Below are 15,778 nucleotides of genomic sequence, written 5' to 3' on the forward strand. Positions count from 1 at the left end.
ATGTCTCCATAAAGCTAAGCGTTCCCATAATCTTTGACTCAATGTTAACAATTGCTATAGAGTCAGATTCATGCATAGTTTTCAGCTGTGTTCTGTAGCCTGACCAAATTTCTCTGTTTTTAGAGAATACAAATGTCTGCTTTTCCATGAACATAATAACTAAAGGAATTGAAAAATGTTTTTTTCAACACTTTTCATTTTGACATCACTGGAAACCTTTGCTGATTTAGAATCAACTTGCCCATGAATGGAGGTATCATCTTATCTGTTCTTGCTCCCAAGACGATATGTGGTAATGGCAGTGGATCAGAAATATTGCTCATGATGTAGGGACATGGGTTCAAATTCTCACTGAGGCAGCAGATGTAATTTAAAATTAATTAAATTCTGGGATACAAAGTTTGGGTCAGATATAAAATCCATTGAATTCACTAATTTCCTTAGGGAAGGAAAGCTACCATCCTTACCTGGGTTGTAGGTGAATCTTAACTGGGTCTGGGTGAGGTGTTGTTCAGACATGGGCCAAATAGCGTCTATCTGCAAAGCAGGATTCTATGATTCTACCCTTTGAAATGGCCCAGCAAGGCATTCAGTTCAAGGGTAACAAGCATTAGGCAATACATTGCTAATGACGCCACATCCTATAAAATAAAGAAATTTTTAAAATCTCACTTAACACTAGCCTTATTTGATGCATGAGAAATGAAGGGTTCTTGTTGGTGAATGGGATCCATTTACATACATCATGAACTAGTCTGATGGAAATCTCTGTCATAATCCCAGTTAACATACTGTTCTGAGTTGGAGATTTCAGATTCACCAATCAAATAATGCAACCTTGACTAAACCCAATTCTAATTAAAATTTTGTAATGCATTCCCATTACAAAGAGCTTTCCTTATAAATTTAGACTTAGTTTCAAGGTCAATATTTATATGCGCATTGTAGAGGAAATCCAAGTTTTTTGCAAAACAGCTGAAAAATATTTGCTGAGACGGAAAACTTACCACGTGTAAAACCTCGTACTGTTAATGATTGGAAGGCCTTGGGAATTGTTTCGTAGAATGAAAGGAATAGATTGTGATCACTTAACTGTCAGAGTTAGGACTCTTGGATATGGAGCACACCGATAATATTGTTTGCAGCACTATAAGTTTATTGATAGCTTGAATTTGAACAACTATATTTTTCTTAATCTGATTTACTATAAAAAGGCAGTTTTCATTAGGAGATGCATCCCACTTGTACTCAGATACTTACAGCCTTATATGTTACCTATAAAGGGGGCAGTAACAGTCTTGTGTTATTATCACTGGGCTCTTGATCCAGAACCTCAGATAATGTTCTGGTGACCAGGTTCAAATCCTGCCATGGCAGATGGTGGAATTTGAATTCAATTAATAAAAAAAATCTGGCAATAAGAGTCTATTGATGATCATGAGTCCATTGTCAATTGTTTGAACCCATCTGGTTCACTAATGTCCTTTAGGGAAGGAAACTGCCATCCTTACCTTGTCTGACCTACATGTAACTCCCAATCCACAGCAATGTGATTGACCCCTAACCTAATTAGGGATGGATAATAAATGCTGGACTAGGTAACAACATCTTTAGCTTGTGAATTAATAAAACATTCCATGGATTCTCAATCCTTTTACATCTGAAGCACACCTATCTCATATGTAAAAATTGGATTACCCCCAAAACACAATACAAGTGTATGGTCTGTATTTAGTAAGTAATACAGTTAATGATTTATTGTTATTGTTTTATCATTCAATAAGCACTCATATGTCACGGTTAGAGTGTATCCTGGGTAAGTGCTTTGTTTTTACTGATGCTATTGCTGAAAATATAGCTTTATATTAGTAGCTCATACTAAAAAGGGCCAACACATTGTGGTGAAACAGAAGAAGCTGCTCTGTATTCATGGAAGCATTCACAACCAGAACTCTCACTGTCTGCAATAGATTAGAGGACTTATTGAGGTGAAGTCCATGTGACAGGCAGTCAGAGTAAACATTACATTTATTGGAGCTGGTTGAAACTGGTTCTTGCTTTACTACAAACAAAGGTGAACAAATATTTTGTTTCTGTGGTTAGTCTGGAGAATGCAAAAAACATTCCAGTAATAACTTTAAATCAAGAGATGGAAAGGGAGAAACAACTGTCCAGCAACATGACCATTTGTCACTGTGAACTAATAACACATTTCACTAAAAGATCAGAAACCATTTTCAATACCATTCTTTAGGATTTATAAAATTGTGACAGAGTTACCTGAATAATTCAGATTTTAGTACCTTCCAATATTAAATATTTTTGGGAATTACTGGATTGCTTTGTCAGTGCAGCTCAATGAGATTAGTGTTGTCACTTACCTCCACGTATTCATTTCGATTTAATGGAGCAAAAATCTACTCACAGTTGGTTTGTTTAAAGGAAGACAAGACTAAAAGTGTACATTTTTGTTTTATTATTTTACTGTTAGGAAGGTTTGTTATAAATCTTCGGTTTGTATGATAAACCCCTCACCAGCAAAATGAAAGTTTAGAAATTAATCAAATGTCTCCTTGATTCAGAGTTCTCAGGTTGAGAGTCAATCCCCTGTAATTCTGTGGAACTGCTGCAAGTCACTGCCTGTAGACTGTGAAGTGTAGAAATGGTGAAGAAGCTCTTCTTAGTTATTGCACATCACAAGTGGACCGGCGGAGTCCCCAGTGATGGAGAACACATAGCACCATCCCGATAGCTGTGGCTCCTCATTATCTTTGTGAGCTCACCCAAGAGGATGCATGTCTGCACAGTCCAAAGATAGAGAGAGAATACTGCCTCCTTAATGCATGCAATATATTAGTTGTTTGTCAACTCTGTCCTTTTAGTGTTGTGTGTTGGCTGTGAGATTACACATCAGTTGTTGTCAGTTGTTTGTCGATAATATTTTGGGGGGAACCTGAAAAAGAAAAACATATTTTAAGATGCTTTGTAACACTGCTGATGGTTACACTGCTCGATTCAGTTTTACTACTTGGTCGGGGGAACTGAGTGGTGAATGCTAGCCTTTCAGTTCCAGAAGGCAGCTTTAGCTCGAGGTGAGGTTGATAGTATCCAAATTTTCTCTCCCCATTGACCAGAACAGCCATTAAGTGAAATGCCTTCTGTCAGTCCCAATCTTGGCCTGATGCTGTCAAACTTTGAGCACAGAACTTCCTTTGTCTGCATTCTCATTTTGAATGGCTGGAAATTAAGCTGATGTGAGAGATGACCCAGCTCTCGCAGACACACAGAGAGCTGCTGCTCTCCATTAGTAAAGGTTCTGCTGCAGGAACATTTATTCTCCAACTAACCTTTTCTCAAATGAAAGTGAAAAAATGTTTCCCTCATCCCAGTGAACACAAAGGAATAAATGTAATTGCTTAAATAGATCTTTTCAAGTAATAGGAAAAATGTGATTGATTAGAAAATAAGGAAAAACCCAAATATGTGTATTTTCTATAGTCACAGAATCTTTACAGGAACTCAATATAATTACTCAGCAAATCTTGCTTATAACAAATGCCCAAACAATGTAATTTGGAGCAAAATGCCTGGCTTCCCAATCAGGATGCTGTTCACATTTTATCCTGAGTGTTATTTTCAATCCATTGCTGCAGAGCAATAAACTTCTTGTGGGTGGAATCATAAGAACATCAGGAAATGAGCAGGAGTCAGCCATTTGGCTCCTCAATTCTGCTCCACCATTCATCAAGATCATGGCTGCTCATCCCCAGGCATCAAATCATCTTTTGTGCCAGCTCCTCATAGCCCCCAAGTCCTCAATATTGTCAAAATCTATTTACCACCTCTTTACATTCTTTCAGTGGTCTAGCCTCCACAACTCTCTGACGTACAGAATTCCAAACATTCCAAATGTCTGGAATTTTTGATTCCTCTGGTAGAAGAAATTCCTTCACATCTCAGTTTTAAATGGATGTCCGTTAATCTGAAATTTTGATTGCTAGATTGAGATTCCCCTACTAGTAGAAAAATCTTCTCAATCTTTACCCCGTGTTACATGTTTCAATAAGATCACTCCTCGTTCCTCTAAACTCTAATGAATGGTTAGCCATTCTCAATAGGCAACCTCCTCATACCAGGAATCACCCAATTGAATCTCTTTTGAACTGTGTCCAACGCCAATGTATCCTTTCTTAAATATGAAAACCAAAATTGCACAGACTACTCCAGATGTGGCTTCATGAACACCCTGTATAGTTATAATGATACTTTACTACTTTTAAATTCAAACACCCTCGCAATGAAGGCCCGAATTCTATTTGCTTTCTTTATTCCTTGTTGATAACCCTTTTTGTTCTGTGGACAAGAACCATCTGCACTACACTTATTTGGAGCCTCTCTCCATTTAAATAATAATTTGCTTTTTCATTCTTCCTACTAACGTGCCTGACCTCTCAATTTCTTACATTAAACTCTATGTGCCAGGTTTTGCGTATTCACTCAACCTATCCATAATCCTTGCAGATTTTTTTTGTTTTCATCACAGTATGCCCCTCCCTCCTGATAGGAGATCCTATCTTGCGCAGTAACCATTTATGTGGCACGTTATCAAATAGCTTCTGGATGTCTAAATACACTAAATCTATTGGCTACCCTTTACCTCCTGGTTATATCCTCAAAGAATGCAAACAAATTTATCAATCATGATTTCCCTTCTCAAAGCCATGTTGATTCTGATTGTGTTAAGCTTTTTCTCAATATCCTGCTATTCCTTCCATAATAATGTACTCTAGCATTTTCCTAATTACAGATTGTAGACTAACTGGCCTATAGTTTCCTGTTATCTGTCTCCCTCCCTTCTTAAATAGGGGTGTCATATTATTTTCCAAACTATTGGAACGCTCCTGAAATCCAATGCTTTCACTGACTCTGCAGCCACTTCCTTTGAAATCCTGGCATGTAGGCTTTCATTGTCTGCCTCAGTTACATTGGCTTATCAATATTTTGTCCCTCATGGTATAGACTGTTACAAGATCTCTCTTCTCGTGTTCACCTTACTTATCTGATAACTTTGCAATGTCTTCAGTGTCCTCCACCATGAAGACTGCTGCAATATATTGGTTTCAATTATCTGCCATTTCCTTGCTCCTTGTTATCAGTTCCTCAGTTGTATTCTCCAAGGTGCCACACTTTAATTAACTCACTTTAACTACTCCCATTAAATCAGCTTTTTAGTCATTCGCTGCTTGTTCCTAAAAAAATACCCCAGTCTTCGCATCTATGTCTAATTTTTACCACTCTTTATGTCTTAGTTTTGATGGGTACTCTCCTTGTCAACCTTTGTTAACTATCTATGATTCCCCATGTCCCACCGTCTTTGCACAGTAAATAATTGAATATATGTCCTTGATAATATGTAAAAATAGAAATGAAACAGTGATCACTTCTCATCAGGCCCTCCCTTCCCACAGTTCAGTCTATGTACTTTGGCCATCTGGTTCCTGCTAGACAGAGGAGAAGACAACCAATTTTTTTATAGAACTCTTCCTCAATCCTAATTGGAGAATTATTTTCCTAAACCTGTCCATTCAGTCAGGCTGCTATTAATTTATATTCATCTTGTATTCTTCCATTTTTACAATTAGATTTGAAATAGCTATACCTAAGTATTTATCGAGTGAATGTACTGGAGAACACAAGAACAAAGGATATGATTTGAGTAGCTGCTTCTTCGGTTGCCATTAGTTGTAGTACTGGATCAGTGGTGCTGGAAGAGCACAGCAATTCAGGCAGCATCCGACGAGCAGCAAAATCGACGTTTCGGGCAAAAGCACTTCATCAGGAAGGGTTCCTGATGAAGGGCTTTTGCCCGAAACGTCGATTTTGCTGCTCGTCGGATGCTGCCTGAATTGCTGTGCTCTTCCAGCACCACTGATCCAGAATCTGGTTTCCAGCATCTGCAGTCATTGTTTTTACCTTATTAGTTGTAGTGCTGCTACTTTCCAGAATATCAGTGCTGCAGAGATAAGTGTTGAAATATCATGCATTTATTTTTAATCTTCAACACAATGGGCAAAATCTTTGGTGTCCGGGTCATCGGAGACTGGACATGCAACTGAAGATGGGAGGAAGCTTGAACTTCCAACACATAATTCTCCTCCTCCCCAGGATCTGATGCTAATATGTCTGCTTCCAAGTTAGAGTGGGAGACTTGGGCAGTTCCGGTGAACACAACTGGATTCTTACCCCAGAAACATCAGACAAGTTAAGAATTAGTCTAACACCAGGGAACCACAGAACCAGATAAATCCTGAACTCTACATTCACCTTAAAGGGCTACTGACCTTCAGTTCAATGTCGCATCATAACAACCGCACCTCTGATAGTGTATACTCCCTGTACTATAGTGGGAATATCAGCACCAAATTTTATCTTCAAGTACTGGAATGGGACTTGAACACACAAACTTCTGATTCAGGGGTAAGAGTACTAACATATGAACTGCAGCAAAAGCAAAAACAATTATTTGGGCCTTGACCAATATCTTTATATCCTTATTAGCCAGAGGGGTCCCAGAGGACTGGCGTGTAACTAATTTTGTATCTCTCTTCAAGAAAGGAAATAGGGATAATCCAGGAAACTACTGACTATCGAGTCTCAAATCAATGATTGGGAAGTTATCAGAAAGAACTCTTAGGGTTAGGGTTTATGCATATTTGAAAATGTATAACCTAATTAGGGATCGTCAGCATGGCTTTGTGCAAGGCAGGTCATGTCTTACTAACTTGACTGAATTTCCAAAAGATTAAGATACATGGGATCTATGGTGACTTGGTGCGTGGATTCAGAATTGGCTTGCCCAGAGAAGACAGAGTAGTAGTGGAAGCATGTTTTTCAGGCTGGAGGTCTCTGACTAGCGGTGTTCTGCAGGGATCCATACTGGGAGCTCTACTGTTTGTGATATATGTACGTGACTTAGATGAAAATGTAGATGGGTGGGTTAGTAATTTTGCAGCTGATACAAAGATCGCTAGGCTTGTGGATAGTGTAGAAAGGCGTCAAAGGATATAGTGGGATATAGATCAGTAGCAGATATGGGCAGAGAAATGGCAGATGGAGTTTAATCCATGTAAAGTGTGAGGTGTTGCACTTTGGGAGATCAAATATTAAGGAAAAATATACTGTTAATGGTAGGACTCTGAACAGCATTAATGTACAGAAGGGGTTTAAGTCCATAATTCCCTGAAAGTGGCCACATACATAGGTAGGGTTATAAAGAAGGAGTATGGTATGCTTGTCTTTATTGTTTGGGGAATTGAGCACAAGGGTCAGGATGTTATGTTGCAGCTTTATAAAACTTTGGTTAGGCCGCACTTAGAGTGCTATGTTCAAATGTGGTCACCGTGCATTACAGGAAGAATGTAGAGGCTTTAGAGAGGGTGCAGAAGAGGTTTACCAGGATGCTGCCTGGATTAGAGGGTATGAGCTATAAGGAGGGTCTAGAAAAGCTAGGGTTCTTTTTCTCTTGAGTGGTGGATGCTTAGGGGAGACTGGAGAGATGCTATAAAATTATGAGATGCATAGATAGGGTTGACGGTCAATCTTTTTTCTAGAGTTGACATGTCTAATAAGAGAGGTGGAAGGGGGAAAGTTCAAAGGAGACTGGAGGGGCAAGTTTTTTTACACAGAGAGTGGTCAGAGTCTGGAACGCACTGCCAGGGATGGTGATGGAGGCAGATACAATAGGCAAAAGTGAGGACTGCAGATCCTAGAGATTAGCGTCGAGAGTGTGGTGCTGGAAAAGCACAGCAGGTCAGGCAGCATCCGAGGTGCTGGAGAATCGAAGTTTCAGGCAAAAGCCCTTCATCAGGATTCCTGATTCCAGGAAACGTCGATTCTCCTGCTCCTCGGATACTGCCAGACCTGCTGTGCTTTTCCAGCATCACGCTCTCGACGCAGATACGATAGGGGCATTTAAGGGACTTTTAGATAAGCACACGAATATGGAGGGATATGGACCAAGGGCAGGCAGAAGAGATTAATTTGGTGTCATGTTAGACACAGCATTCTGTGCCGAAGGGCCCATTCTTGTACTGTACTGTACTCTTCGATGTTCTATGTTCGATTTATAAGTACAAAGTACCAAATAAACTCTTAAATAATGATACAAAATATGGTAAATTATTATTAATTGAATGCCCCAATTCAGCGATAATCGAAAAAGTGAGCAAGAGGCAGGACACCAAGTTCAGGCATACACATGAGGGTAAAACAGAAGGCAAATCTATAATAACATCATCTGAATTCTAAAGATGGTGGAATTGGAGGAAAGTGTGCCTTTATGGCATTGTGACAGCTCCCAGAAAATAGCAATGGATAAAATAATACAGGTATGTTCAGCGGAATTTGAGGAGCTGGTGTAACAGTATATGTCAGGGTCACCTAAGAGATTAATGATACTGAACCTAAGAAAGATGGACAGTTACAACTGAATTGCTAGATACGATGACTAGCCTACACAAATAGCTAGAGCAAGGAGGATGGGTGTCTGCAAGCAGGAATCTTCTTTTATTAGTGATTTCAATGAAGTATAAATTGGGAATACCCAAGAGTCTGTTTCCATAACTGAAATGCAAGGCTGCTTTATGAACCGGTGTCTAGGGGAAGTCACAAGAATAATATGATCTCAGATGCAGAAAGTGGAGAACCTGGACATTAATTGCATTCCAAGAATAGTAAATCAAGAAGCAAAAGGTGCGGAAGAAATAAATACTGTAACTTTTTCTAGAAAATAAGTTCTTCAGAAGTAAATGGGGCTGAAGCCTGATTAGTCCCCTGGACCTGTTGCATCTTAGAATATTAAAGCAAATAGCTACAACGAAAGAAGCTTCACTGGCAACAATCTTCCAGGCATGCTCAGATTCTGGAAAAGTCCAAGACAATAAAAAAAGTACCAATGTAACACCCTTATTCAAAATGAGTGGGAGATAAAGATAGGTAACTATAAGCCTGTTAGCTTAACATATGTTATTGGGAAAACACTACAGTTTATTCAAAAGGATGTAATAGTGAAGCATCTAGAAATACATAGTATAATCAAGCACAGTCAACACGGCTTTCTGAAAGAGAAATCATGGCTTATAAATTTACTAGAATCTTTTGAGGAAGTAGCAAAACAGATAAGATAGATAAGAAAGATTCAGTAGGTGTAATATATCTGGATTTTCAAAGACATTTCAGTAAGGTACCATATATAAGATTACTTAATTAAATAATAGCCCATAGTGTTTGGAATAGTATATTAGCATGGGTAGAGAATTATTTAACTAATAGAAGACAGTGTCTTATACATATTATTGACTTGGATGAGGAAAGTGAGTGTACTATAGCTAAGCTTGCGAATGACACACAAATAGGCGAATGGTGAGGATGACACAGAGTCTGCAGAGGGTTAGAGACAGTTTAAGTGAGTGGGCAAATGTTGGCAATTGTAATATAATGTAGGAAAATGTGAGGTTATTCACTATTACAGGAAGAGTGGAAGAGCAGAATATTATTTAAATGGAGAAAGTCTGCAGAAAGCTACTGCACAGTGTGATTTGCGAGGCCTGGTAAATCACAAAAAGCTAGCTTTAAAGTTCATTGGATATTAGGGAAAGCAAATGGATGTTGGTCTGTATTTCAAAGGGAATAGAATGTAAAAATTGGGAAATTCTAGCTAAAACTATACAGGCACTGGTCAGATCATGCTGAAAGTATAGTGAATGGCTTTGGTCCCCTTATCTAAGGTAATATCATGGCATTAGAAACTGTCCTGCGAAGGTTCACTCAGCTGATCCCAGCTATGGATGGATTGTATGAGGAGGTTTAGTCTGTAGTCATTGGAGCTTAGAAGAATGAGTTGCGACCCTGTTGAAACATGGGATTCTTGTGGGCTTGATAGGAAAGATGTGGAGAAGCAGTTTTCCACTTGTGGGAGAGACTAGGACCAGAGGGCAGAATCTCAGAGCAAAGGGGGTCACCCGTTTATGATAAAGTTGAGAAGGAATTTCTTCTTTCAGAGAGTAGCAGATCCATGGAATTCCTTACTGCAGAGAGTTGTCGAGGCAGAGTCATTAAGAATATTCAAGGCTGAGGTAGGCAATTTTTAAAAAAAAAATAAGGGAATTAATGCATAATTAATACGCAATTCTTTGGATTTTGCATCACTTATAGATAGGGTGGTTAAGAAGGCGTTTAGCCAATTTGCCTCCATTGCTCAGACTTTTGATTATAGGGGTTGGAACATCATGTTGAGGTTGTATAGGATGTTGGTGAGTACTCTTCTGGAGTAGTCTGTCCATTTCTGATCACCTTGTTACAGGAAAAATATTATTAAGCTGGAGAAGATTCAGAAGAGTTTTACCAGGATGTTGCTGGGAATGGAGCATTTGAGTTGCAAGGAGAGGCAGGACAGGCTGGGACGTTTTCACTGGAGCGTAGAAGATTGAAGGGTGACCCCTTAGCAGTTTATAAAATCATGTGAGGTATAGATAGGGTGAATGGCAGGTATCTTTTCCCAATGGTGGGGAATTTCAAGATTAAAGGGCATATTTTTAAGATGATAAGAGAAAGATTTTAAAAAGACCTAAGGGCCAATGTGTTTACACAGAGTGATTCATATAGAGTCATAGAGTCATAGAGATGTACAGCATGGAAACAGACCCTTCGGTCCAACCCGTCCATGCCGACCAGATATCCCAACCCAATCTGGTTTCACCTGCCAGCACCCGGCCCATATCCCTCCAAACCCTTCCTATTCATATACCCATCCAAATGCCTCTTAAATGTTGCAATTGTACCAGCCTCCACCACTTCCTCTGGCAGCTCATTCCATACACGTATCACCCTCTGCGTGAAAAAGTTGCCCCTTAGGTCTCTTTTATATCTTTCCCCTCTCACCCTAAACCTACGCCCTCTAGTTCTGGACTCCCCAACCCCAGGGAAAAGACTTTGTCTATTTATCATATCCATGCCCTTCATAATTTTGCAAACCTCTATAAGGTCACCCCTCAGCCTCCGACGCTCCAAGGAAAACAGCCCCAGCCTGTTCAGCCTGTCCCTGCAGCTCAGATCCTCCAACCCTGGCAACATCCTTGTAAATCTTTTCTGAACCCTTTCAAGTTTCACAACATCTTTCCGATAGGAAGGAGACCAGAATTGTACGCAATATTCCAACAGTGGCCTAACCAATGTCCTGTATAGCCGCAACATGACCTCCCAACTCCTGTACTCAATACTCTGACCAATAATGTGGAATGAACTTCCAGAGGAAGTGATGCATACAGGTACAGTTACATCATTAAAAGACAGTGATTGCTGTACTCCTTGCTGAAATATTTGTGTCATCAATTGCTATGTATGTGGTGCCAGAAGACTGGAGTTTGGCTAATGTGGTACCATTATTTAAGATCATTAGTGAGGAAAAGCTAGGGAACTATAGACCGGTGAGCCTGACATCAGTGGTGGGCAAGTTGTTAGAAGGGATTCTTAGGGACAGATTTTACACGTATTTGGAAGAGCAAGGACTGATTAGGGATAGTCAACATGGCTTTGTGCGCAGGAAGTAGTGTCTCCTTAATTTGATTGAGTATTTTGAAGAAGTAACAAGGAGGATTGATGAAGGCAGAGCAGTGGATTTGGACTTCAGTAAGGTGTTCGACAAAGTTCTGCATGGTAGACAGGGTAAGATCACATGGAATACAGGGAGAACTAGCCATTTGGTTACAACATTTGCTCAAAAGTAGGAGATAAAGGGTGGTGTAAAGGGTTGCTTTTCAGACCAGAAACCAGTGACGTATCGCAGGGATCAGTGCTGTGTACATTGCTTTTTGTTATTTGTATAAATGATTTGGATGTGAATATAGGAGGTATGGTTAGTAAGTTTGCAGATGACACCAAAATTGGTGTGGTGTTGTGAACAGCAAAGAAGGTTACCTCAGAGAACGATGGTATCTCAATCAGATGGGCTGTTGGGGCAAGGAGTGGCAGGTGGAGATTAATCTAGATAAGTGTGAAGTGCTACATTTTGGGAGGGCAAATCAGAGCAGGACTTCAATACTTTATGGTAAGGACCTGGGGAATGTTGCTGAATTAAGAAACATTGGAGTGCAGGTTCATATTTCTTTAAAAGTGGAGTTGCAGGTAGATAAGATAATGCACTTATCTTTATTGGTCAGTGCATTGAGTAAAAGAGTTGATAGGTCATGTTATGGCCGTTATGACTTTGGTTAAGCCACTTTTAGAATACTGTATTCAGTTCTGATCTCTCTGTTATAGGAAAGATATTGTGAAACTTGAAAGGGGGTTAAGAAAAGATTTACAAGGTTGTTTCTGGGATTAAAGGGTTTGAGCTATAGGGAGAGGCCGAATAGGCTATGACTATTTTCCCTAGAGCATCAGAGGCTGAGGGGTCATCTTATAGAAGTTTATAAAATCATGAGGGTCATGGATAGGGTGAATAGATTAGATTAGATTAGATTAGATTAGATTAGATTAGATTCCCTACAGGCCCTTCAGCCCAACAAGTCCACACTGACCATCTGAAGAGTAACCCACCCAGACCCTCTTCCCTCTGACCTAACACTATGGGCAATTTAGCATGGCCAATTCACCTGGCCTGCACATCTTTGGACTGTGGGAGGAAACCAGAGCACCCGGAGAAAACCCACACAGACACGGGGAGAATGTGCAAACTCCACACAGACAAGGCTGGAATTGAACCTGGGTGTGTGGCACTGTGAGACAGCAGTGCTAACCACTGAGCCACTGTGCCACCCCCAAATAGCCAAAGTCTTTTTCCGAAGCTGGTGAAGTCCAGAACTAGAGGGCATACATTTAAGGTGCGAGGGGAAAGATTTAAAAAGAGACCTAAGGGGCAACTTTTTCACGCTGAAGTTGTTGCGTGTATGGAGCAAACTTCCAGAGGAAGTGGTGAAGACATCTGGATGGGGACATGTATAGGTAGGGTTTAAATGATATAATCTAAATGCTGGCATATGGGATGAGAGAACAGCAAAAATAAATGAAGAGTGTTCAACAATACTTCAGTAATATTAAAGTAAGATACCTGTAAAAGTACAATTTAGTGTGTGCAAGATAAAATCACATCAATGAATAGCAATCTGACACTAAACAACATAGCCTCAAATTGATGAATAGATTATTGAGAAGAAAAATACAGAGGAAAGATACACTGCATAAACCATTCAGAAGGAAATGTCAAATGGACAGCTTGGATGATGTCAAAACCAGTAGAATCATATTAGAAAGTGGTCAGATGGGCAAAGAGATACTTGGAACAAAGTACTACAGTTGCCCAGGCATAATTGGAAAGCAGTATTACAATATTTTAACCATCAGAAGTTAGTCATAAATGAGGTGAAGTTTGATAACAATTACACTACTCTACAGTTGACACCAAGCTAGTCATATATCCCAAGAGTCAATAAAAAACGCAGAGGATTATTTTATTGTCACAGTCAGAGAAACTTAAACACTTAAATCCTAATGCCAAACATGACAAGGAGCGCTTACCAACTCATTTTCTACATTTTTGAATGACACTTTCACCGATAGAAGAAGTACTGTAATGCATGGCAACAGTAACACAATGGTGTTCAATGTAATGGTTGATAGACCATTGAGGAACAAAGCTCTATGATGAGTCATTGCTTTAAAAACACCTTCATTCCAATGTAGCATCTAATAGTGGTATTTCAAGGTTTGAAAAAATTATTTTGTTACTGTTTAGAATATGACTAATTCCTAAGCAGGATTCCTGTGGTGATCACAAACTCACCAAGGAGGTATTTTCTTTATTGTTCCAAAATGCATACAGGCATGTACCTATGTGTATTTCGCACCCTAGGCCTTCCGAATCCATGGAAAAGGCCACACAGAAATGTTAAGCAGTCACAAATACAGAAGGAAATTGTTTTAGCAGTAAAGGAAAATGAAGTTCTGCATTGTGTGACCTGATTTGCACCTCCATTGAGAAATGAAACCCCAGCCCTTAAACTTTAATAGAGGGCTGTAAAGTCAACATGACATAAGGGAACAAATTGCATCTTTTAATGCTTTGACTGATGCACTAAAAACAGAGAATTCAAATCACAGATGAATTTTGCAGCTTTTCTTTTAATCCCTGTTTCTGAAACATTCTCTCAATACTGCCAAAGACAAAACAACCGCATGATTGATAAACAAGGCAGAATTAACCACATCTGCTGGAAAAGCAGTGAAAGAATTCCGAACAAAACAACATTTTTGTTTTCCTGATTGACCTTAGGAACTGACAGTGTGCCTAATCAGGCTAATGCAGGGAGATGTGGAAATCAGCTTTAAACAAAATCTTTTTATTCAAAAAATGAAGAGAAAATCAGATGGTGAGTCAATTAGGCACTCACACATGTCCTGGGATTACAGGAAAGGAAAAGTCATTGGAAATTGTTAGCATCTAAACAAAGGAAGAAAATAATAACTGAGTAGAGAGGAGATGGAAGATATCTCTAAGTACTTTGTATGTGAAGTACACTTTGACACTAGAATTGAAAAATCCTGTTTATGATGGAAACTGAAACCTTGTCCTTGCCTTTGCTACCTCAAAACATTTTGTTTATGTGTTCATGCAATGTAGGCATCCCGAGCTCGATCAGCATTTATTGCTGATCACTATTTGTCCTTGAAAAGGTGGTGGTCAGTCATGTTCTTGAATCAATGTAGTCCTAGGAGTGAACGGACACACCCTCGCTGTTGAGAAAGGAGTTCCAGGATTCTGGCCCAGTGACAGTGAAGAAGCAGGTGATGATGTTTCTATGCATCTGCTTCCTGTGTTCATCTCAATGACAGAGGTCACGGGTCTGGCAGGTGCTGTTGGAGGAGCCTTGGTGAGTTGCTTGATTGCTTCTTGATGATGGTACACACCACTGCTACTGGATGCCAATTGTGAATGGAGTGACTGTTGAATGATGTGGTGGTGGTTCCAATTAAGCAAGCTATATTGTCCTGGATAGTGGAAGAAAGTGAGGACTGCAGATGCTGGAGACCAGAGTCAAGAGTGTGGTGCTGGAAAAGCACAGCAGGTCAGGCAGCATCTGAAGAGCAGGAGAATGGATGTTTCAGGCATTAGCCCTTCACCAGGATTTCCTGGATGGTGTCAAACTTTGAGTGTTGTTGAAATTGCACTCACCCAGGCAAGTGGGAGTATTCCATCATATCTCAGACTTGTGCCTTGTAGATGGTGAGTAGACATTGGACAGATAAAAGATGGGTTTTATACATGGCAGCATTTCTCGTCTCTGATATAACTCTGCAGTCATATATTTAGATTGTTAGTCAGTTCAGAATCTCATAATGGTAAACCGAGGATGTTATAAGTGTGAGTTCAGCAATGTTAATGCCATTGGATGACAAGCGAAGATGCTCAGATATTCACTTGTTGCCTGGTCATTGCCTGGCAGTGCAATGTTACTTGCCACTTATAAGGTGTTGCTACGTGTTGACGCAGACTGAAAAGTTGTGAATGGTGTAATCATTAGAGAACATCCCTACTTTTGACTTCACAATGGAGGGAAGATTATTGACGAAGGAGCTGTTGACTAGTTGAACCATCCTGATGTCCTGAGACTGTGATGACTGACCTTCAACAGCAAACACTGTCCTTTGTGCTATGTTTGACTCTAACCAGTGGACAGATTTTCATCTGTTTCCCCATTGACTCCAGTTTAACTATTGCACCTTT

The 15,778-nt window shown here is 39.7% G+C and overlaps 1 protein-coding gene across 2 annotated transcripts in view; it reads right to left on the reverse strand.

The window, feature by feature from the left end:
• Window positions 1-2,461: 2,461 nt before the first annotated feature.
• LOC122562174 (platelet-derived growth factor subunit A-like) overlaps window positions 2,462-15,778 on the reverse strand; it is a 93,690-nt gene continuing 80,373 nt past the window's right edge. For both annotated transcript variants that reach the window (XM_043714792.2, XM_043714791.2), the window contains one exon: window positions 2,462-2,953. In XM_043714792.2, the coding sequence (XP_043570727.1) occupies window positions 2,911-2,953 (43 nt within the window). In that variant the 3' untranslated portion in view covers window positions 2,462-2,910. The remainder of the gene's footprint in view (window positions 2,954-15,778) is intronic.

The sequence above is a fragment of the Chiloscyllium plagiosum genome, unplaced genomic scaffold, assembly GCF_037043375.1.
Source record: "Chiloscyllium plagiosum isolate Xiang-an unplaced genomic scaffold, Cpla_swu_hap1 HiC_scaffold_25, whole genome shotgun sequence".
NCBI classification, from domain to species: domain Eukaryota; kingdom Metazoa; phylum Chordata; class Chondrichthyes; order Orectolobiformes; family Hemiscylliidae; genus Chiloscyllium; species Chiloscyllium plagiosum.